Source organism: Ictidomys tridecemlineatus, chromosome 6 (genome assembly GCF_052094955.1).
Source record: "Ictidomys tridecemlineatus isolate mIctTri1 chromosome 6, mIctTri1.hap1, whole genome shotgun sequence".
Taxonomy (NCBI): Eukaryota; Metazoa; Chordata; class Mammalia; order Rodentia; family Sciuridae; genus Ictidomys; species Ictidomys tridecemlineatus.
In genome coordinates, this window is record NC_135482.1 from 82,430,169 (window position 1) to 82,454,450 (window position 24,282).

Sequence of the window (24,282 nt, forward strand, 5' to 3'; positions counted from 1 at the left end):
CTCCGTTTGTCTGTCAACCAAATGTGAACTTTTGGAAATTGTTTTCACACCCTAGTTCTTTTTGTTTGATCCCTTAAGTCTAGGTTAAGTGATTCAGTTAGAAAGCAGTATGGTACCTGACACACAATAGGTGGTCAATTATATTTGTTTAATGAAAGGATGAATGAATGTGAATTAACATGTAACTGTGCTTCTTGAGCAACTGAGAAACAACAGTCTCTTGTTTTTCAAGTTTTTTCCCCCTGTCATATTTTTTTCCCATTAAAAATCATATTTGAATAACATTTCCACCAAGAAGTTGAATAAATTCTGATTTACTGAATTAAATAAGTGGATATTATTTACTTTGTTCCGGACACAGTCTAGTTTTTTGACTCTGAAGTACTTAACTGCACTTTATTTATGGTAACTGTGATTTTGCTATGCACGATTACACTCCCAAACCAGTATAACTCTAAAGGAGAGAATAACTGTTGATAAGCATCCCTTGAGTTCTCCTAACATTCTCTCTAGGTGGGATATTGATAAGTTCATGTGAGACATGTTTATGGATCTTCTTTTTTCTTTCCTGGATTACTGTCCTAGTTTTCAAAGTGATCTCCCTGTTTTTCCTTAATCGATATTGTTGCATATACTTAAGGTACACAACAGGATGTTATGGGATACATATAGATGGTAAACAGTAGTGAAACAAATTAACATATCCATCATCTCACATAGTTTTTCATGTGTGAGTGTGTGTGTGTGTGCGTGTGTGTGTGTGTGTGTGTGTGTGTGGCAAGAGCAGCTCCCATCCACTCATTTAGCACGAATCCCACATGAAATACAGTTTTGTCACCCATAGTCCTCCTTCTGCAGATCTCTCCCTACTTTGCATCTCACTCATTCCTGTCAGTCTGTTCTTAACTCAGGGGCGAGAGGGTTCTTCTTAGAAATAAGCCAGACCATGTGGAACCTTCCTCTGCTCCAAATCCTCTAGCAACTCCCAGCTCACTCAGAATAAAAGCAGTCTTTACTCTGACATGGGAGATCCAGCAGGTTGTGGCCTTCTATTTCTTGATGTCTCTGATCTCCCTTCCGGTCACTCACCTTTCTCACTCCTGGTGGCCTCCTTGGTGTCTTCAGAAACGCTGAGCGCCTTCCCACAGTCGGGCGGTGAGCTGGCTGTTCCCTCTGCCTGTGCTGCAGTTTGCCTAGATGTCTCCCTTGCCTCCTTGAAGTCTTTGCCATGTTTTATTTTTCCTTCTTTTATATAGCATTTATCTCTTAGTACACTATGTAATTTGTGGATTTACTATTTATCTGCTCCCCAGTTCCCTGCTGTAAGAATGTCATTTTTTTTTTTTTTTTGCTCTTAGAATAATTCCTGGCAAATAGTAGCAGCTCAGTATATACTTGTGAAATTTTTTTAAAAATAGTTTTTTAGTTATACATGGGCACAACATCTTTATTCTGTTTAGTTATTTTTCTGTGGTGCTGAGGATCAAACCCAGTGCCCACATATGGCGAGGAAAGCGCCCTGCCGAGCCACAACCCCAGCCCATGGAATTTAAATATTAAAGATATTTAAACTCATTTTCTCCAAAGTGACTACCTTAGTTGTGAATTTCTTTCAACAATTAAATGATGCTAATGAATATTATGATGATGAAAATGATGATAGCTAATCATTGAATCTTTGCTTTATACTGAGCATTTATAATAAATAAAATCAATGATGATAATGATAATGTTGTTTAACATTCATTGAATATGCTAGGCATTTTGCATTATCGAATCAGTTAATTTTCAGGTCAATCTTATGAGGGGAGTACTATTATTATCTCAATTTTGTAGTTATGCAAATGACGTAACTTTCCCAACATCATACAGTATGGAAAAGATAAACTTGTGATGCTGAAATTTTAAGAAGAAAAAATATAGTGTTAAATGTATATTACCCATCCCATTTTTTTTTTTCTTTTTGGCACCAGGGATTAAACCCAGGGGTACTTAACCACTAAGCCACATCCCCAGCCCTTTTTATTTTTTATTTTAAGACAGGGTTTTGCTAAGTTGTTTAGGGCCTCACTAAGTTGCTGAGGCTGGCTTTGAACTTGCAATCGTCCTGCCTCATCCACCCCAGATCACTAGGATTACAGGCATGCGCCACCATGCTTGGCATCCCACTTTTGTCTTATTTTGTAGGAAGACAATATTTCTTTTCATGAACATTCCCCTATTGCTATGATCACTGTCTGAAGGATGAAGGATTAGAATTAAGGGCCATTTTACATTTAGAGATACATTCATTTCTTAGAATTAGTTACAAATTCTGCTTTAAGTGTGCTACTATTTCTGCTTTTAGGGGTTGGAAAAAATAAATTTTGTCTAGCCTAAAAGCAAGGGAGAATTTAATTTAATGCACGCACTGAAGCTCTTTCCAACTATGAGACTTTCCTTGTTTTTATTTATCTTTATTTACCTTAATTGGTTTTGTTTTCAAGTCATGTGGGTTCTTCATTATTTTCTGGTAAGGATTCTTTTACTCCATCTCAGAAAGAGAGGACTTTGTTCTCTAATTAAAATGCTGCAGAAGGGTATATCTGTCATTCCAGCCACAATTAGACTCTCACCATTAGCATAAACAAGTCTGGGATTATTTTCTTCATATTCATTTTGTACCAATTATAGGTAAGACTTTAGCATGACAACTGTATTTTTTTAAAAACCCATCTTTATTCACATTTAGCTACTGTTAATTAAATACTGGAGACTTTGTCTTTGAAGGATTTATTTAATTTTTTTAAAAAATTTTAAGTTGTAGATGAGCACAATATCCTTATTTATTTATTTATTTATTTTATGTGGTGCTGTGGATCAACCCAGAGCCTCACACATGTGAGGCAAGCACTCAGTCACTGAGCTACAACCGCAGCCCCTGTCTCTGAAGGACTTATGTGAGAATGGGAGTTGTTTTGTTCTGAGTTCTTCTTTTTCTGATAGGAAACACAATCTGTTTCTGATCTACCCAGAAACGAGTCATCTGCTTGTAGCTTTAACGAGGTAACTTTAATACCCCTCCAAATTTCTTTCTCACGCTGTAATGATTGTGGGAATTGGTCTGCAGTTGTCAGAAGTTTTTCTGGCCAGGGAACTTCTCTTGCCAGCTCTCTCGTCCTAGTAATATATCTCTTTCATGTCTATTCGATCGGGAAGTGGTCGTTGGTTCTCATTTTCATCTCTTTTTGAAGAAGGGAACAGGGAAGAGGCAGGTCCTTACAGCGACAGACCTAATCACCAATTGCATTGTGCTTTGAAGATTTCAAAGGAAAGGAATGTTTTTGCTAATGAATGTTCTGTTCTGTTTCCTTCTGTTCTGCCTTGGAGCTCTTACTGACTGAATTATTTTTTTGAGGTTTCTTTTTCCTGCCCACTTCCAGGATACGTAATTAAATGCTGCTTTATGGTCTGCCCAGGAGACGGTCCAAGAATGATCTGTTGTATCATTACTGCTTGCTCCATCTTTCTTTCCTATGATTTAGTTACACATTCTGCTTCAAGAGAGCCACTATTTCATCATCAACTCCCTTTTGTCTTTTGCATTTTGATTTCTTTATCTTTCTGATCTATTAAAGTAACAATTCATTTAACAATTCTTTTTGGTGCGATCACTATACACCACTGAATGGGATATTATGTGGGTGCACTTACTATATATCACTTATATACATAATATGTACAGGGTATTATAAAATTACAAATATAGTGCTGCAATCCCCAGGGCTCTCATTAGTTATTGGAGACATGAAACTGGAGGTCTATAATGATTAAATAACAGCTTGAAGTAACCTTACAGCATGTCAGATATGGTGGGATCAAAGGAGACCCCATGCTTCTGGAGGATGAGTGAGGGTGAGGTTTTATTTATTTATTTTATTTATATGTGACAGCATATAAATAAAATAAATAAATTAGAATTTATTTATTTTATTTTAATAAAATAAAGCATTACAATTCTTATTACACATATAGAGCACAATTTTTCATATCTTTGGTTGTATACAAAGTATATTCACACCAATTCGTGTCTTCATACCTGTACTTTGGATAATAATGATCATCATGTTCCACCATCATTAATAACCCCTTGCTCCCTGCCTTCCCTTTCTGCCTCTCTGCCCTATCTAGAATTTGTCTATTCCTCCCATGATCCTGCTCCTTATCCCACTATGAATAAGCCCCCTTATATCAAAGAACACATTTGACATTTGTTTTTTGGGGGTTGGCTAACTTCACTTAGCATTATGTTCTCTGACTTCATCCATTTACCTGCAAATGCCATGATTTTATTCTCTTTTATTGCTGAGTAATATTCCATTGTGTATATATGCCACATTTTTTTATTCATTCATCCATTGAAGGGCATCTAGTTTGATTCCACAGTTTAGCTATTGTGAATTGTGCTACTATAAACATTGATGTGGAGTGTGAGGTTTTAGTTAAGTGTAATCCAAGATGATACCACTTTTAAAAAATCCATATCTGTAAGTTTAGGTTATATTTTAGAGACAGAGTGGGAATATGAAAACCATATAGTCTGGAAACAATTAAGGGAACTGGTATATTAAGGTTCTGTTCATGCTTAAGAACATATTTTCTCCAGTTGCTGAGTTTTATGTATTACCACTTATTGTTACGTTTTGCATATGTCCATTAGATCAGTCTTGTTAAATATGTGTTTTAAAGCATGCATCCTTACTAATTTTTGTCTGTTTGCCCTATCACTAATTGAGAAGTGTGTTGAAATCTGCCACTGCGATAGTGTATTTGTTAATTTCTCCCTGTAGTTTTATCAGTTTTGTTGTGAACATTTTGGGACTTTTATATATAAATTTAGAATTTTTGTATCTTCTTAGGAAACTGAACTATTTCTCATTATATAATGGCTTTTTAAAATATGGAATAAGACTTTTTTCTTTTAGACTATTTTTCTGATGTTATAAATGCTACCACACCTTTCTTTTCTTAGTATGTCTTTATGTTCTAGGTATGAGTCTTGTGAATACCATGTGACTGGATTTTTTTATCCAATTGAAAATCTGTCTTTTATGTGATGAATTAAATTAAAAAAATTAATTTTATTATGCTTGTTTTAGGCAAAGGACTGAATATTTTCCAAAAGGAGCAATATAGTTGGCCAAGAAATATATAAAAAATACTGCTCAACGTTACTTATCATCAGGGAAATGAAAATTAAAACCACAATGAGATATTACCTCATACCTATTAGAATGACTATTATCAAAATGACAAGAGATAAGACATTGGCAAGGGTGAAAAGGGAACCCTTGTACACTATTGGTGGAAATGTAAATTAGTATAACTATTATGGAAAACATTGTAGAGGATTCTAAAAAAATTCAAATAGAACTACCATATAATTTAGCAGTTCCAATCTTGGGTAATGAAATGAAATGGTTATGCCAAAAGACATCTATACGCCCATGTTAACTGCAGTATCCACAGTAGTCAAGGCATAGAAACAAATTAAGTGCTCACTTATTGACGGATGTATAATGAAAATGTTTTACACATGCATGTGCGCGCATGCACACACACACACACACATACACACACAAACTGGAATGTTAATCAGCATTTTTCGACAACAGGGATGAATCTGGAGGAAATTATGCTGAGTGAAGTAGGCCAGGCATAGAAAGGCAAATACTGTGTAATTTCACTTATATGTGGAACCTAGAAAAGTTGATCTTTTTTTAAAAAAAAATTTTTTTGTTGTTGTAAATGGACATCATGACTTTTTTTTTTTAATTTGCTTATTTTTTTATATGGTGTTAAGGATTGAACTCAGTGCTTTACATGTGCAAGGCAAGAGCTCTGCCACTGAACTACAGCCCCTTAAGCAGAGAATAGTAGTTGCCAGGGACTGGAAGGCATTGGAGAGCAAATAGGGAGATATTGATGAAAAGATACAAAATTTCAGTTGGATAGGATGGGGCTCCAAGCTACAGTGTGGTGACTATATACATTAATAATAATGTATCATGTACTTAAAATTGCTGAGCTAGTGGATTTTTAGTGTTCTCACCACAAAAATTGAGTATAAAGTAATAGATACATGAATTAGCTTGATTTAATCATTCCCCAATATATATATATATATATACACACACACACACACACACAAATGTCAAAATGTCATGTGTACGTTGTAAACATATATATGATTTTCATTAGTTAATTATACCTTAATAAAGTTGGATTGGGAAACATTTTTACCCTGTATTAAGTTAATTGATGTTTGAAGTCATCTTGTACAATTTAGAACCGGAGGCTGTTTAACTCTGATCATTCCCTTTCTGCTCATATGCTGCTGTTGGTATTTCAGTGCTGTTCTTTTTAACCCTTTATGTGAGTAGTTCCTTGTCATTCTTTTATGTTATGTTTAGGTTAATTCACATGTTTACCAGCTTTTTCTCACCTTTTCTATCTCCTGGTGTTTTGCAGATTCTGAGACATTTGCTGTCTGTTTAATTGCCATGGGTTTCCCTTGGGCTACTTTAAAGAACTTCTCTACATTTGTTGCTTTGTATTTTTTTTCAATATGTGCAGTTTTTTAAAAACATATATCTATTTTTCCAGGCATGTTGGCTGACAACTGTAATCCCAGGGACTTAGGAGGCTGAGGCAGGAGGATTGCAAGTTTCAGGTCAGCCTCACAATTTATTTAGCCCTAAGTAACTCAGCAAGATCCTGTTTTGAAATAGAAAAAATAAAAAGGGCTGGGGATGTAAGTCAGTGATAAAGCACCCCTAGGTTAAATTCCCAGTTATGCCTCCCTCCCCCCCCAAAAAAGTCTGTTTCTTGGAATATATTGTATTTTTTATTTCTGTGGATTCATATTTTTCATTACCTATGGAAATTCTCAGCCATTATCTCTTCCTATATTGCCTCTTCCATTCCATGTTCCCTCCTTTGAGATGTTAATGACATGTGAATAACTTTCTCATCCTACCTTGTGTAGCTCTTAACCTGTCTTTTCTATTTCCAATATTCTTTTCTTCAATTTTTTTTTGTAGTTGTAGATGGACAGATGCCTTTATTTTATTTATTTTCATGTTTTGCTAAGGATCAAACCGAGTGCTTCACATATGCTTGGCAGACACTCTGCCGCTGAGCTAGAGCCCCAGCCCCTCCTCTATTCTTATTATCTGTTTCATTCTGAGTAATTTCTTATGATCTATCTTCCAGCTTAGTAAGTAGCCGTATCTAATTTACTATCTTGAACCCATCTATTTATTCCATAGTGATTTTTTATATCTCTAGGAATTCTTTATCAAATTTATCTGGCCATTTTATGAGTTCTTTCTCTTTGATCTTTAAAAAAAAATCTTTCATTTCTTTAAGGATTTCACGATAGCTATTTTATAGTTTTCATTGATGATTATAATATTTGTTGCTTTTGCTGATTCACGACTAGCTTATATCCTTGTTTTTTTTTTTAGTAAGTTTTAAATATTTAAGTTCATATTCATTTGAATTTAATCTACGGTATGATGACTATAAACTGTAGACAAAATGGAAACAAAACTAAACAAAATCTGTGCTTAGGCACTGGAGTGACCCCAAAGCAGGCAGAACCCTGAAATGAGGGAGGTGTTTCTCCTGGGAGGAGGAGAGTGGCAGTGGCACAGTGAATTTCTGAATTTTATGGCCTTTTCTCTTGCAAATTGCTGCAAAAACTCAGATAGTAATGACAGTCTAGTAGTAGTAAACATCTACACCTGAACTTTGCCTAGTGAGTCATTTTATCAGCACCAGTGATTTTTCTAGCTCTTTGTAAATAATTGAGAAGTGAGTTAAGGTCAGCTCAGCCATAACTAAATAATTGATCTCAACCGTCTAAGGATGCCCATTCATATTCTGAGGTACTTTGCAAATGCTTTGGCTTTCAAGGGAACTGTAATAAACAGGCGAGGACAAAATATTTAACCAACTGGCTTGCAACAGTACTGGGTTCAAAGAGATTGAGGAAGAGAGGAGACAGAAGGTCAAGAAAAGGAAGTTATTAGATGGAGAAGGAAAAACCTAGAAAAAAAAAAGTCATGATTTTTTTTTTTCTTTAGCAGGATCTGGACTTTTTTTTTTTTTTGATATGGGGGGTTGAACCCAGGGGACTTTACCACTAAGTTACACCCCTCATCCTACACCCCTCATCCTTTTTTATCTTTATTTGAGAAAGGGCTTTGATAATTTGCTGAGGTTGGCCTTGAACTTGTGATTCTCCTGTCTACTGCGTGGCTGGGGTTACAGGTACATGCTAACACGCCAGGCTTGGGTTAGGACTTTAAGCTTTCAAAACATAGGGGCAAATCTTTTCTGATCATGTTTGAAATATATGTTTCTTTGAAAGGCTATAGGCAATTTAGATTTTTCTGGTGAGTTTCATAGTCTGAATATAATTGCTGCAAAAAAAATTGCTTCAAAGAGTGACTACTTCTTGCAATAATTTGTAGAAAATATTAATACACAAGCATTGTCTTTGTAGTCCATATGGTACTTATCTCAAAGGAGAAGATAATGATAAATTTTATTGGTTTAAATTTAAAAATTACACCTTTTGAGTGGCAAACAAGTATGAATCTAACTCTTGTAACCATGGGTAGGTAAAATCAGAGAACAGCCATGAGTGAATTTGTTGTATTGCATCTGTTTTACATTTACAATTTAGAACACTTTTTAGCAAAAAAAATTTGCAATGAAATTACTTTCCTTTTGGCATGTTTTAAATTATTTGTGGCTTTGCAAAGGGGTATATCCACAAGACCTGTAAAGTGTGAAATTGGACATTTGTAATATTGCCTGTCGTGTTATTCTGAATTATGAGAAGATTGTCATATATACACGAATCTGCAGCCTGGAAATGATTCCTATTGGGGCAACTTGAGATTTTCTAGTAAGAAATGTGTCCAAATTACTAAGTATTTTTTAAAAATAATGAATTAAAAAACTATGGTGAATGAGTAGAATGCAATTACTTGTTAGTATTTTGCTGATAATGAGAAAATAAATGTATAAACTTAAAAAATGTGCTAAGGAGTTAAACTTTCAAACTATAGAAAGAGTGCAATGATAAATGTCAACGTTTGCTATTAAAGGATTATGTCACAAGCCTGTTCTTACCACAAAAAAAGGGACCAGAGAAACAAAAAATCATAGAAATATAACAGCTGGCTCAAAAAAAAAAAAAAAAAAGAGAGAGATTGAGTAACTAACATCAACACAACTGGTTATTGCAGATCAAGGACATAAACCACATCCCTTTCCTTCTATTCTAGTGTTACTTCTAAATCAGGTGAAGAAGGGATTCAAACTGTGTGCCAGGATGGTGGGGAGATGGTAAGGAGGAAGGACAGATTATGGAAGAAGCCAGGAGATTACAGTCAAGGGAAATATTCATGTAGTCAAGCAGTACAAATCAGATAGGTGAGAGACAGTGTTATTTGGGGTAAAGTTCTGAAAACACTCTCACAAGCAGTTGTATCCTGCTTAGAACTAGCCATCCTCTTAACTCCCTTTCTTACTAAAAGCTTTTAATAACATCCGCTGTGGATACCTGGCATACTCTGTCCTTCATTTTATTTAAATGCACTTCAGAGCCATTTTATTAGAAATAAACTATGTCACTTAGTATTAAATGGGTCAGGGCTGGGGTTGTAGCTCAGTGGTAGTAGAGTGCTCGCCTCACATGTGGGGCACTGGATTCAATCCTCAGCACCACATAAAAATAAAATAAAGGTATTGTGTCCATCTACAACTAAAAAAAATGAAATATTAAAGGGTCAGATATATCTGACAAACAGACATCAGGAAAATATTACACTTATTTCACAATATAGTCAATGTAGAGATACCATTTATGACTTCATAAGGAAAAAGGTACAACTAGCATATTTTACCTAGCCTGTGGCATTTTCTTTGTAATTGTTGGAACAATAAGGGACTGGCGTCTAAGGAATAATTTGCTTACTCTGAGAAATCTACTTAAAAATCTGATAGTTATTCACTTTTTATAATTTTTTTTATTATTTGTGCATGTTCCTAGAATATATGTTGTTTAGTTTTAAAACCTATTTAAACTTTCTTTATACATGGAATTATGTAACATTTATTATTTTGGGACTTGCTTTTCTTAAGCTCAACTTTATGTTTTTGAGATTTTTTAGAGTTGTTGCAACCTGCTACAATTCATTCATTTTCAAATAGTTTTCTACCATATGAAGTTATTCATTTAGTTGTAGTTTCTTCATGCTGCCATTTGATGGGCATTTGGGTTTTTCAGTTTCTTCTATCATAAACAGTGTTATCTTGTACACTTCAGTACATGTTTTCAGATGCACCTTTGTAAGATTTCTCTAGGGCATATAAAAACTGGGAATGGAAAGGCTGAATGGGAAGACATGCCCATGTTCAACTTTAAATACCACATTTAAAAAAAATGTTTCTTGGGGTAGGGTTGTAGCTCAGTGGTTGAGTACTTGCCTCGAATATGTGAGTCACTGGGTTCAATCCTCAGCACCACATAAACAAATAAATAAATAAAATGAAGATATTGTGTCCATCTACAACTGAAAAAATATTTTAAAAAAGTGTTTATTCTATTTTTACCCCTGCCGGTAGTGAATGAAAGTATACATTGATTCAAAAACTTGCTAACATTTGACATTAACTTTATCTTTTGCCAATTTGTTGCATATTAATACTATTTGATTCGCATTTTCCTGATTAGTAATTAGGATGAACATTTTATCAAATGCTTAAGGACTATTAATGCTTCCTCAAAACAAAACAAAAAACATTGTTCATGATTTTTCTTTTTTAAAATTGATTCTTAGACATTATTTTAAATTCCTCTTAGGAAGCCTTTGTAGCAAATATCCTCTCTTACTTTGTAACTTGTATGTAAAGAATACTGTTAGTATTTATGGCTTCTTTGTATGAACTAAAAAAAGGTGCCTGTGTAGGCTGCACAGTGTTCTCTTGTGCAAACATACCACTCCATCTGCACAGTCACAGCTTCTGCTGCTGTGTATGGCTTCTACAGTGGAGCACAGACCAAGATTCAGAATTTAGTTAGTAAGCTGCCACCTTTGTGTAGTGTACAAATACACAAGTGTGGTGGTAGTCTTGTGACTTTTCTGTCTCTTGATATACTGTCTTGGTGGATAGAACTTCTTAGTTGGTTTTTTTTTTTTTTTTTTTTGTACTGGAGATTGAACCCAGGGGCACTTCATTACTGAGCCTCATCCCTAGCCCCTTTTTAAAAATTTTACTTAGAGATAGGGTCTTGCTTAGTTGCTTAGGGCTTCACTAAATTGCTGAGGCTAGTTTTGGAATTTTAATCCTCCTGCCTCAGTGTCTTTAGCCACTGGGATTACAGACATGCACCAATGTGCCTGGCTAGAAGTTTTTAGTTTTAATGTAGACAAATATATCAGTCTTTCTTAGTTTTGGTCTGGCTAAGTTAATTTTTCCCTTCTTATGACAATTATCACCCATCTGTTTTTCTGAATAGATTTATTTTATTTTTAAATGTCGATGAACCTTTATTATTTTATTTATTTATATGAGGTGCTGGGAATTGAACTTAGTGCCTCACACATGCTAGGCAAGTGCTCTACCACTGAGCTACAACCCCAGCCCTATTCTTTTAAATAGTTTTTACTATCACATTAAAGGCTTTAGCCCACTTGACATTGGCTTTTTATGTGTACTGTGAAGAAAGGATTATGTATTTTTTAAAAAATGAATAATAAATTGCCTAAACATCATTTAACAGTCATCTTCCTTACCTTAATATGTGTGTGTGTGTGTGTGTGTGTGTGTGTGTGTGTGTGTGTGAGAGAGAGAGAGAGAGAGAGAGAGAGAGAGAGAGAGAGAGAGAGAGAGAGAGAATATGAGAGAATAAGAATTATGCTAAGGTACCCAGGCTGGCCTTAAACTTGTGATTATTCTGCCTTAGCCTCCCAAGGAGCTGGGATGCACCACAATGTCCAGCCCTACCTGGATGTGTTTTGCTGTTGGGTGTCTTTACATGACAGAAATTAGTAAGGCTTTATGCAAATTAATGAATGGTATACTTAAGTATAACTACTGCTTTCTAATTTTATAGATACTGTAAAAATGGAATTATAGGATTGTGAAATTTTTAAAGTTGGAATTGGTATCAGTGGAAGTCAATCAGCACTTCAGTAAAAGATTTTGAGTGTCTACTACATCTCCCTTATTTTACCATGCATGTACAGTGTACAAGATAATTCAAATTTGACCTAATAGAATGGAAGAAAGGAGCAAAGTCTTTGGTCTTACGGATTTGAGTACAGATCTTTTCTTGAGCTATCATCTTGGCCCTATCATTTGATCTCTCTAATCTGGAGGAAGAAAATGTCTTGCAAGTCTGGAATTTAGTGTAATTCATATAAATATATAGAGCGGCACTTGACATGTAATCAGTGAGTGATAGACCGATAGTTGGTCTCTGAGATAATGATAATTTTAATTAGAATTTTTTGCCTACTTTGGTTGAAATCCATGGAAACCATTCATCATGTTTTGAATTATGATCTTTTCCTGGGCTATCAGTGTGGTCTCATACTCCCTGTAGCTCCCCATCAGCCATGAAATCATGAGGTTCAACAACCCATACTGTACAATGTACTGTACTGCTAAGCTGTGTTGCTCAGTAGGTTAGCTGTATTCATCACATTTTGACTTCTGATATATTCAAATTATGATGTGTTTATCTGGCCATAATCTCATCACAAGCTGAGAAGCATCTATAGTTATTATTTGATTGAGAGGATAAGACTAAAGTATCTGACACACTTTCAGACTATCTTGTAAATTAGAAAATACTCTTAAAGTTGCTGTAGGAATTCAGGGTAGAACTTCCCATCTGGGAAATGAACAAGTGGAACTTGAAGGTGTTTAAAGGATAAATTTCAGTTCTGAAGCTTGAAGCCAGGATTGAGGTTGGATTGCAATTAAGTTTTTTAATATGGACAGCAGTAGAATGTCCTAAACCACAAAACCAAGACAATAAAAAACAATGCATTTTCTCTTGACTGTTGATATTTGTAAAAATAATTAATGGAACACTTTATTTTAAACAAAGTGTTGGGCTGGGGTTGTGGCTCAGCAGTAGAGCGCTCGCCTCGCACGTGCGAGACCCTGGGTTCGATCCTCAGCACCACATACAAAAATAAATAAAATAAAAGTTTTGTGTCCAACTACAACTAATATATATATATATATATATATATATTTTTTTTTTTTTAAACCAAAGTGTTAGGTGTAGTCAACTTGAATTTCATGCATAAACACAAATTTCATACAGATGCTATGCATCTTACAGTAGTTTAAACTTTTTTCTTCTGTCCAGTTGAAATTTGATTTACATTTTTATTCATACTTATGTATAACATCATTTGAAAAATTTAATAAATTCTCATAATACTTTGGAAGATCCAAATGTTGATGTTCTTCCTTCCTGTAAACTGAAGTGAATGAATAATTCAATCAGTTATGATTTATGAAGAGAAGATAGATATAAGGACAACACATTTATGTTAGGGGAGTTTCAGTGACAGGTTTAGGTTTTATGCTATCATTGTAATTACCTGTATGGCTAATTTGCTAATGCATGGTCATGTGAAAACTAAATGCAGCCCATTAAAACTGAATTGATATAATGGGTTGAAAGGTGTTATATGAGAAATCATCATTTAGAACAGATTATCTTGACCCTTTTCAGGATGACATTTTGGGTAATTTTCTGAGACACATATAGATGGGAAATATTTCTGATCTTTTCCTCTATCTACTATTAGGCTACCATTTATTGTTTCCAATTATTTTTACTATTTATATAAACTATCAAAAATAACATTATTGATTTATTCAGAAGTTTGAAATACACTTCTGTCATTTATTTCATTAACAATCAGCATTTTCCATTCTGAGGCATATTATTTGGAGATGGGCATATACTTGTAAGCAAAAATGATGTCTCTTGGAGCTTATAACTTATAGTGTTATATGCATGAATTTTGATGGAATATGATACATTCTATTGTCATAGGATAGTCTATTATGGGAATCCAGAACAGATAACTCTAAACCAGTTAAGTAAGGTCAGAAAAAATAGATTCTCAGTCCCCATTCCTAGAAATTTTATTTGATGGATCTGGACAAAGAACAAAAATTGTTATCATTATTATTAAATTCCTCAAGTGTTTTATCCAGTTGGCCAAATTTGGGAAATACTTATGATGAGTGATTAAAATGGATAATAATCTTGCCAGGTACTGTGAGTGAATTAGATAGGGATGGCATAAATATTGATGTTTTTCAGATGACTTCTACTCATAGGCCAAAGATTGATTTTTACATTTATCCTTTTTTGCTTGTCATAAATTTTTTTCCTTAGATTATAAAATTTAACCGCCTCATATGTGGGTGAGAGAACCTGGCATATGAGTAGTTACATGAAAATGACCTGGAATTATTGTGTGGCTGTAAATCTAATGAAAGTCAGATGTAGGCCTTGACTGCCCACAGAAGCTACTTTAGAATGCATCACTGTAGCCAGGCTTGGTGGCACAGGCTTGTAATTCCAGTGGCTCTGGAGGCAGAGAGGAGAATTTTGAGTTCAAGTTGGGCCTCAGAAATTTAGTGAGGCCCTAAGCAACTCAGCAAGTCACTGTCTCTAAATAAAATAGAAAAAAGGGCTGAGGATGTGGCATGGAAGTTAAGTGCCCCTGGGTTCAACGCCTGGTACAAAAAAAAAAAAAAAATCACTCTAAGGTTAGTGTAGGGGTGAAAGGTGAAAGGAGGCAATAGTTTCTGTACCCTGAACTTCTTCAGGGAGGGAAGCATCTGGCCTCATGTGGATAGTATCTTTAAGGAGGATGTTAAACAGTTGGTATAGATGGAAGGAAGTTGAGCTCCTCGGTTAATATCAATATAAGGAAGACATAGGCTTGTTCATCTCGGAAAAACTTATACTATGTAGTTCCAGAAGAACTGGAAGTTAAATGGGTAGCAAATGATCAATTATTCACTGACTCGTTTATTCATTTAACAAATACTTATTTAGTACCTACTGTAACTCAGTTTAGTAGATGCCAAAGACATAATAGTAAACAAGAACAAAAGTTATAAAAAATGTGACAAGTACTGTGATGGGAAAGATAGAGTGCTGTTTCTAAGATTAGTAGTGCCAAAAGGATGGTATGTAAGTACTGGTCCTGGAGATATTCAGGAAGAGGTGGTTGGCGATATTGTAGAAATTGTTCAAACAACTGTAAGTGAAATCCTCTTTGGCTTTTAATATCAACAATTTTACAAGTCTTATAACAGACATAAGACTTGTACAGTTGTAATATATATATATTACTCTCCTTGCTTCTTCCGACCCCCATCCCTTTCCGTTCTTTCCAAATTCAATTCCAAGTCACCAAGTCCGAAGAATGAAATGATTACATTTGTGATTCTCATACAAGTTTGTGTATAAGGAATGGCAAATTCTTAGAATTAGAGTCACTCTTCATTATTATGGTTTTATCTAGGCTATCAGTAATTGAGGATAGACACAGGTGTTTACATAAGTGCACTGTGATCTGATTTATAGCTTTAGTTCCCATTTCTCTTGAAGTCTAGTCCATTCATGTGGGGGTCTCTGTGGCATTTGGTGGGAGTCTGTATTTCTGTAGGAATGGCAGGCATGAAGGATGAGTGGAGTGTTAATGTCTTTTATGTAATTTTTATGTGCTCTAAATAAGACTATGATTCTTTTATCATTATGTTTTGAATTCTTAACGCATCTTGGCTAATTAAAAAGGCTGACCTTTCCTTCACAGCGTTTTTATTTAAATGATGTGATGATATTCTTAGAACTGTTTGAAGTCTTTCAGATTCAACATTACAAACTGCACTTGGACATCACGGAGGTTTGGATTTGTTTTCTCTTGATCCAATGTGACTTCCTGTTTCTAAGAAAACAGTTTCTAAAGACTCTTAAAAGGAATTTCTTGCATGCCTGGCAGCTCATGTAAAACCACATTTTAGTGAACTAGCATAAATGAAGTATATATGGGAAAAGAAATCAAAGAAAGAACAGTACTGCTTGACCAAATTAGTGTTTTATTTTGTGGAAATTGAATCCCATAGAAAAATCTGGTGATTTAGGAAGTATCTGCAGCTATGGACCAAAAGTTTCATTTTTATTTGGTTAATCATCCTATTTCAAGGGGTTTATTCTGTGCTGGAGTTGTTGCATGATAGCAAGTCAAATACTTAAAAAAAAAATTAAAAGGAAAAAGAAAAAAAGTGCCCTTCAAATAAATTCACATGTATGTAACTAATTCACATGTATTCTCACAATTTTCTGGAAAAAAACCTAAGTAATCCCACTAGTTAGTTCATGGGAGATGAGCTAATGAGTCTTTGGTAGTTAAATCTTTCTCTGTGAACAGGAGACTCACATCTCACAATTCAGAGATATGACTTCTCCCTCTTGGAATAAAACTAGAAAGTGGCTTTTTGTAAATATTTTAACAGGGATTAAACATGATTCTTTTATGATTACCAAAGGCAGTTTATTCATTTGACTATTATTTGTTAATCACCTGATACATGCAAGTCATTATTCTAGAAACACAGAGTATAGTGCAAAATAAGACAGAATGTTCTTGATTTTATTTACCAACTAAACATTTATTTAAAGGCTTACCATACTCCAGAAAGTATTCTAGATATTTTTAAAATCTCAAGTTGTTTAATCATCCTAACAGTAGTTTGAGATAATAACTTTTATCCTTGTTTTACAGGTGTAAAGAATGAGTCCTAGGGCTGGGGCCATAACTCAGCGGCAGAGCACTTACCTAGCATGCATGAGGCACTGGGTTTGATCCTCAGAATCACATAAAAATAAAATAAAGGCATTCTGTCCATCTATAACTACAAAAAAAAAAAAAAAAGAGTCCCAAAGTCCTAGGTAGGAAGTGGCTGAGCCAGAGTTTGAAGGCAGGATAAGTACTCATAGCCACCTGCCACATGGTCATTACAGAAGCCTGGGTGGGATTCCTTGTTAATATACACACAGAGGAAAGAGAGGAAAATAAAAGCTATGGGTGGTCTGACCACTCTTGATATTTTGCTATCTGTGTTCCTTTTGTTACATGTATATGTGTGTGTGTGTGTGTGTGTGTGTGTGTGTACGCATGCATCCATGTATTTAAACATGTGATATCATATTTGTTGGTTATCACTTATTTTTACACTGTAGTATAGGCATTTTGGAGCCCAGTGCATTTTATTTAATAGAATTTTAAGTAACTCTGTAGTATTCCATTTCTCTAACTAGTTTCCTACTAGTTAACAATATGTTCTATTTTTCAATTTCATAAACCTTGTTGTAATGAATTCCTAAAAACAAATCTTTTTACAAATTCATGGTTATTAAAAAGTTTCTTAGTGAAGCTGTTAACACTGTGTAAATATTTATGCAGTGTCCTTGTGCAGCCTGTGGACTATGCATATGACAACATTAACCATGTAAACATACTTTCCCTTGTAGGTTAGTGGATGACAGATGTGTGGTGCACCCAGAGGCAGGGGACCTTGCTAACCCACCCAAGAAGTTCAGAGGTAAGAATTAGAAAAAATATGTTTTATTATATGACCTAAGATAGCAGATTGTTTTTGTGTCAAAATAAGTAATGTTAAAACTTTATTCAGTGTAGAACTTTCAAATACCACTGAAAGTTCGTTAAAAAATGTACCCATTGTTGTTCTTTGATACATTGGAGGATTTATAATGAAAGAATAATTTCAATTTTTGTTTTGCTGGACAATAGTCTTCTGTTGAAAGGAAATCATGGTAATTAACTGTGAAAGATGACTTTTCAAGCCAGTAAATGCAGCCAAATAAATTTATTTATATATTTATGTGGCAGTTATTATAAATGTTATAGTGCTTCATTGTTAGCTGGTTAATTTATCTTTGTAAAGTCTTCAGGAAAGTGACAGTGATGCTTTAGCTTGGCTTTAAATATACTCTGGATGGAGTATCATAACTAACAATTGTCTTAGAAATCCTTTCTAAGCAATCTTAGAAATAGCTTGATAATATCCTTAACTGATAAATGGGTTTAGTAGGAATTGATTATAACTCAGGTTTATAAAAGAACCAATGGAATCTGTAAAGAATCCTAGAAAACTAAAATCAGTAATTAAAAGCTTGTCAAATATATTTCATAATTTGTATATGCTTACAATGATAAAAATAAATTTAAAGCAACATTTATTATGAACCCTCTGCATGCATTCATTCTTACAATGATAGAAATCAGCTTTAATAAATAATTTAAATAAAACCCCAAACCCTGCAGAATGGAAAGAATTCCTTAGAGTGACATACTCAAGTAAAGATGCGCTGATCAATGCACTGGGGAGGGGAGATAGTTAACACTTAGTAAATAGTCACTGTGTTTTACTCTCTGTGGTAGGTGCTTTATATACAATATCTTTTTATGAGAATATTTTTCTTTCTCTCAACTTAGAATCTTGTAGAGAAAGTGTCATTTTAATTAAACTCACCACTTTGGATGAAATCTAAATTTTTCCCAAGTGGAGAAGACATAAAATAGGCTTTGAAAGGTAAAATATTCACTGGAGACATTCCTAAAACTTCTCAGTAGGAAGATTCTGCTAACCCTGGGTCAATGAGACCTTACAATAGAAGTCTCCACTGAGGAGGAACTCAGTAGTAAAATCACTACAGATAGGTTACCAGCACTGAGGAACAGCCTGCCAGAGACTCAGCAGCAAGTGTGTATAAAATAACTTAAAAGGTAAAAGAGGATGCAGAATCCCTCATAGATGAACAGAGAGCATGAATGGAGGTGAGGTAGATTTTAAAAAGCATGAACTAGCATGTTATGTAAAGCTGAAGAGGGAATTAGTGCTCTGGAGAAAGAGATCTGAGGAAGTCACCCAGTATGTAACAGAGAGATATGAAGAAGGATATGAAAGAGTGATGGTAAGGTAGGAGAATAGATGGAGAAGGTCCAGCAGCATCCAGCTGAATTCTAGAAGAGATCAGAGGGAACGAGAGAGACGCAACCTATGAATGGACATGGGTGAGAACTTGGATCAACTGGAGAAAAAAGTATTCCCTCAATAGAAAGGGCACATCATATTCAAAGTAGTAATGATAAATACAACCAAATCCACAGGTAGGCACTCCCTTATGAACTGTAGAGCATTAAAGGCAAAGAGAAAAGTTTTGAAAGTAAATTGGGACAACACTATATTTGTATTAAGAAAAAGCATGAGGTTTAGGTTTTGACTGTGTCATTGAATGGCTATGTCCTCTTAAATGGGTCACCTAACCGTTTTGAGCCTCAGAGGACATCTGTCCTCTGGGATGGATAATGGGAACAGTGCCTATCACATAAGGTTTTGTGAGCCTTGAAATCTTTCCAGAGCAAGTAAATGTAAGAACATTTTAGGTCATTATATGAATACTTAACTAACAATAGAAAGGCATAATGTATTTTCATTAAAAATATTTGGTTCTACCCTTAAATTATAATCTCTTCCAGGGGAGAGTTTTATTTTATTAGTTTTGTGTTTCCAAGACATGGAGCTTTACCCTTCCCCCCCCAAAGTGGCCATTAGATAATTTTGGATGAGACATCCAACCTTTCCCTGATCATGTGATAAAATTTGGTTCCCAGGGGTGCCCCAGATTTCACTGCCGTGAGCCTGGGCAGCCTTATTCCTTGGAGGGTCAGCAATAATTACTCTTTCAAAGATAAACCTTAGGATTTCAGGCTGCTGTTTCTCTTTTTCTCTTTCTCACTAAAGTAAATTGTTTTAAAGTGCGAAGATTATTTTAGAGTATGTGAAGGAACCCTGAGCTCCGTAACAGCTCCATACTCAAGAGGTCAATATATTCAGATACTTGGTCTCACTTTATTCAGTAGGCACTGGTTCAAAGCATGAATCATTCTTTCAGGCGCTCCATCCCTTGGCCCAAACCCTGGCTTTTCCTGTAATCTAATGCTTTAGGTCATTACCCTTGCTGATTTGCTCTCATTTTCTATTTCTATTTCTAAAAGTTTAAGACTAAACCATTTAGCTTACTCCATTTATCAGTAGAAAAGGAAGGTCCTTTCCTATTGGGGACCCAGGGCTCCCTTTTATCTTAAGGCTCAACTCTCCTCCCCATCCCTGCAGAGCCCCAGGGGAGAAGGGGTGGCCTCTGACCTGGTCTTCATACAGCCCACCTGGCCTGGAGCCAATACTATTGTCCAGACTGCCTCATCCTCTCCTGTGGCCAGTCCTTTACAGCTCTTGGGCTACACCATTTTATGCCTGATTATGCTTTCCCAGTTCCCTTTGCCTGTAAAAGCCATTGCTGTTCATAGAACTGCTTCCCAGAGTCACCATCCCAGCATTTCCAGACCCCTCTGCCAAGTTTCCAGAGCACCCTTCCTTATTGTTACTTTTCAGAAAAACAATAGTCTATCAGAAGCTCAGCTGTACCTCAGTTCCTCTTGCCTCAGCCAGATGCATGGCATTCTTAAATTAATTCAAAAAGATTTTTGTATTTTTCAATACTCATGCTATGACTTACTCAAGTGAGTTGTAACATTTTAGAGTGCTGAAGCAATGAAAAGTAGATCTCGTACAACTCCTCCAATTTTTTGAGCGAGGTCCCAAGGTTCCAAATAAGTTACAGTGATTCTCCCACATACACACAAAAATTATGTGGTAGAGTCTTCTTTTGACTGTGCTTCACTTATGAACAGAGGAAACAAAGTTCTAACAAATATGCAATTTCCAAAGTGTTATTTTACTACCTGCTGGACAGCTGTTTTTCAACAGAAACCGCACAATGAAAATAATATAAACAGAAGCACAGTGGCATTAAGCGAATACAGTTCCTTTAATATTCAGATATTCCCTATTTTTTAAAAAAATATTCTTAAGTTTTTGGTGGACACAATATCTTTATTTTACATTTATGTGGTGCTGAGGATCGAACCCAGTGCCCCTGCATATGCTAGGCAAGCACTCTACCACTAAGGCACAACCCCAGCCCAGGATATTCCCTATTTTAAAATGATAAGCTTGAAACTTTGGAATCAACTTGGAAGTACATTAGAGTTGTAAAGGCAGTGCAGGAAATTCCCCTCTACTCTGCTTCCTCCAACATTTGCATCTCATATTACTATGGGAACATCTGTCTAAATTAAGAAATTACCATTTGTACATTGCTAGGACTAATTCCTGACCTCATTTGGATTTCAGCACTTTTTCCACATTTCCAGTTTTTTCTGGGTCTCAGTCTGCATTTGGGTGTTAGTCTGTTCTGGTCTGTGACACTTTCTGTTTTTCTTGGTTTTGTTTTTGTTTTTCATGACCTTGATACTTCTGAAGAGTCTGGCCAGGTACTTCATAGTCTGTCCTTTGGATTGGGTCTGTCTGGTGGTGTTGTTTAGGATTAGAGACGGTTAAAATTTTGAGGAGGATACCAGAGAGGTTAAGTGCCCTGTCTGCATTGTATCAGGAGGTGCATAATAGCAACATGATTTACCGCTAGTCTTATTTTTGATATACAACTTAACCCTTCTCCTCATCCCAAATAATGGCAGCTACTTTAGTTTCTTTTATGTTCTTTGGGCTTTTATTTTTTTCTTCCCTAGATCCTTCTTACATTTCTCTATTCTCCAAAAACACCTTCTTCAAGAATGGATTTTTCCAAAAGTCTCTGTTTATTAACACATGCGGCTTTTCTGTTAGGAGGAGAAGCTGACTTACATGAAGGCAAGAGAGATGCACATGTCCTTCTCTGACCCTGAGGAAGACAAAAACACAGGGACCATGGAGAAGCCAGGGAGCTAGTCCCCAGGAGGCTGAGGGAAGAGAAGACAAACCTCTTCCTTGGTTGATTGCATTCTCCCCAGTGTTGGACCTTTAGCCTAAAAAGTTCCAACTCTGAGATTCTGTAATCATTTGACATGGTCGTAATTCCCTCAACCTACCACAGGGCCACTTCTGGCAAGCAGCAGGTCATTTTACAGTAATAAGTCAGAGTGCCTCAGGAATTGGGACGAAAAGAAAGAATTTTCTTTTCTGTGACGTGAAAAAGCAGGTGGTGAAAATCAGAGACTTAAGGGAAGATCCACAAGATCCCTTTCTTTAACCCAATTCCTTCTTTTTGGGTAATTTAGGGAAGCCATTCATTGTGTATGTGTGTGTGGCGGGGGGGCGGGGGGGAGAGAGAGAGTGTATGTGTATGTGTGTGAGAGAGTGAGTGTGTGTGTGTGTGTGTGTGTGTGTGTGTGGTGCTAGGCATGCCAGGCAAATATTCTACCACTGAGCTAGATCCCCAGTCCTTTTTATTTTATGTTGAGACAGGTTCTTGCTAAATTCCCCAGGCTAACCTCAAACTTGTGGTCCTCCTGCCTCAGCCTCCCAGGTAGGTGGGATTACAGATGTGTGCTTGGCTTCAGGGAAGCCATTTTGAAGTTAGGCCTCACCTTTTCCCCCACTTCTAAAGGTCATACTCAGGTGTGTAAATAAAGAAGAGTTCTTGCTATGTACTTGCTTTGACTCTTTATGTAATTGAAAATATGATTTAATGGTCTTATTTTTTGATATACAACTTAACCCTTTAACCAGTTAAAAATACCTTCTTCACCAGTTTAATAATTACTATATTGAATTTCTTCAGATTTGGTATTAGTGTAATTTTTTTTTTTTTTTTACAAAGACCAACGATTTCAGATTAGAAAATCAACTAACATTTACTGAGCATTTAATACATGATATGCTGTGCTTGGGGTTTCCTATGCATTATTACTTGGTCATCTCAGTAACCTCTTGAAGTAGAAACTATTGCTACTCTAATTTTTTAATAGAGAAATATAGGTATAAAGAGGTCATGCAACCATCTTAAGGTTGCTGAGCTCATTAGTAGCCGAGCTGAGATTGAAACCAAGTTTTATGACTCCAGACTTGTTTGTTTTTAACCACTAGCCCATACTATCTATTGAATTGTGCCCTCCTGTAAATTCTACTTGTTGGTCCTATAAAGCCCATAGATGAAATCTAATCCTTCTTCCAAACAATAGCCATTTGGATATTTGCTTAGACTGATCATATTCCTACAGGTCTTTTCTTCTACAGTCTTAGCTTTTTTTAGTTCTTTGATTTGTTGCCAGCTACACATTCTTCTGGGATTTCTTCAGTCATCTTCAGACTGCCTTGTTTGTCTCTGGTTAGGCTCCTGTTTGCCAATTTAACTCCAGGCAGGGTAGAGGAAACTAAACACAGTACAGTTGAGTTTATTCTGATGAGAACCCTTGTTGCTTTGGGGGCCACATTTGCAGCCCACATCCTCAGCAGAGTTGCCTTACTCACTTGAAGGTTTTAGACAATCCAGACTGCAGATGTAGTAATTTGCTGCTCAGAAAATTTAAGAAATTTGCTATGGGTTTTCAAGCCAACAACTACATGGTTTTTATTAAAAACCTTTAAAATTCTTCAGTTGAATGTTACTACCACTGTAGGTCCTGGGTGTTTGTAAGTCATTGGATAATAACCCTCTACTGCTAATACCCTACTATTAAACTCTAAAGTGGTGTGGAAATTAGATAATAAGTTTGCTCTTCTCTGGGAGAAGGATTGAAGGGTGAGGTGAAAACCGATAGCCCTGCCTCTTTGCTTCTCCTTTTGAGCTAGTCAGGGTTGTGAAAGTGCTTGTTCTTTAAAATATTTCAGTCTCTATTGGACAGTGGTTCTTGAGGGATAAAAGAGAATCACTTTTGGATGTCTCATAATTTGCTCTTCAAAACAATTTATAATAATTCACAAAATTACCTATATATCTAAAATATGAATGATGTCTGAACTTTATTGATTTGTGACTTTGATTGTGAGGTTTAATTCTCTCTTAAGAAGCGAGGGGCAGAAAATTAACAAACGTGATTCCCGTGGTTTGGTGATTAGTGGGTAAGAACAACTCTTCGGCTCCTTCCCTTATCGTTCATGTACCTATGGGTCACTTTCATGAGCTACAAGCTCATTTGTTAAAAAACAACAACTCCTTTTTCATGTTGTGTATGAAATTAGCTGTCCAAATTCTTAGTAAGCACTGTATAAATATTTTTTTTTTTTACCGTGAGCATGTTAATCTAATAGCCA

General features: G+C 35.6%; 1 protein-coding gene across 1 annotated transcript in view; it reads left to right on the plus strand.

Annotated features, from left to right (window-relative positions):
- Positions 1–24,282, plus strand: part of Itpr2 (inositol 1,4,5-trisphosphate receptor type 2) — a 471,319-nt gene that overhangs the window by 22,691 nt on the left and 424,346 nt on the right. The window contains exon 2 of the mRNA XM_005328880.5: positions 17,642–17,712. Coding sequence (XP_005328937.2) covers positions 17,642–17,712 — 71 coding nt within the window. The remainder of the gene's footprint in view (positions 1–17,641; positions 17,713–24,282) is intronic.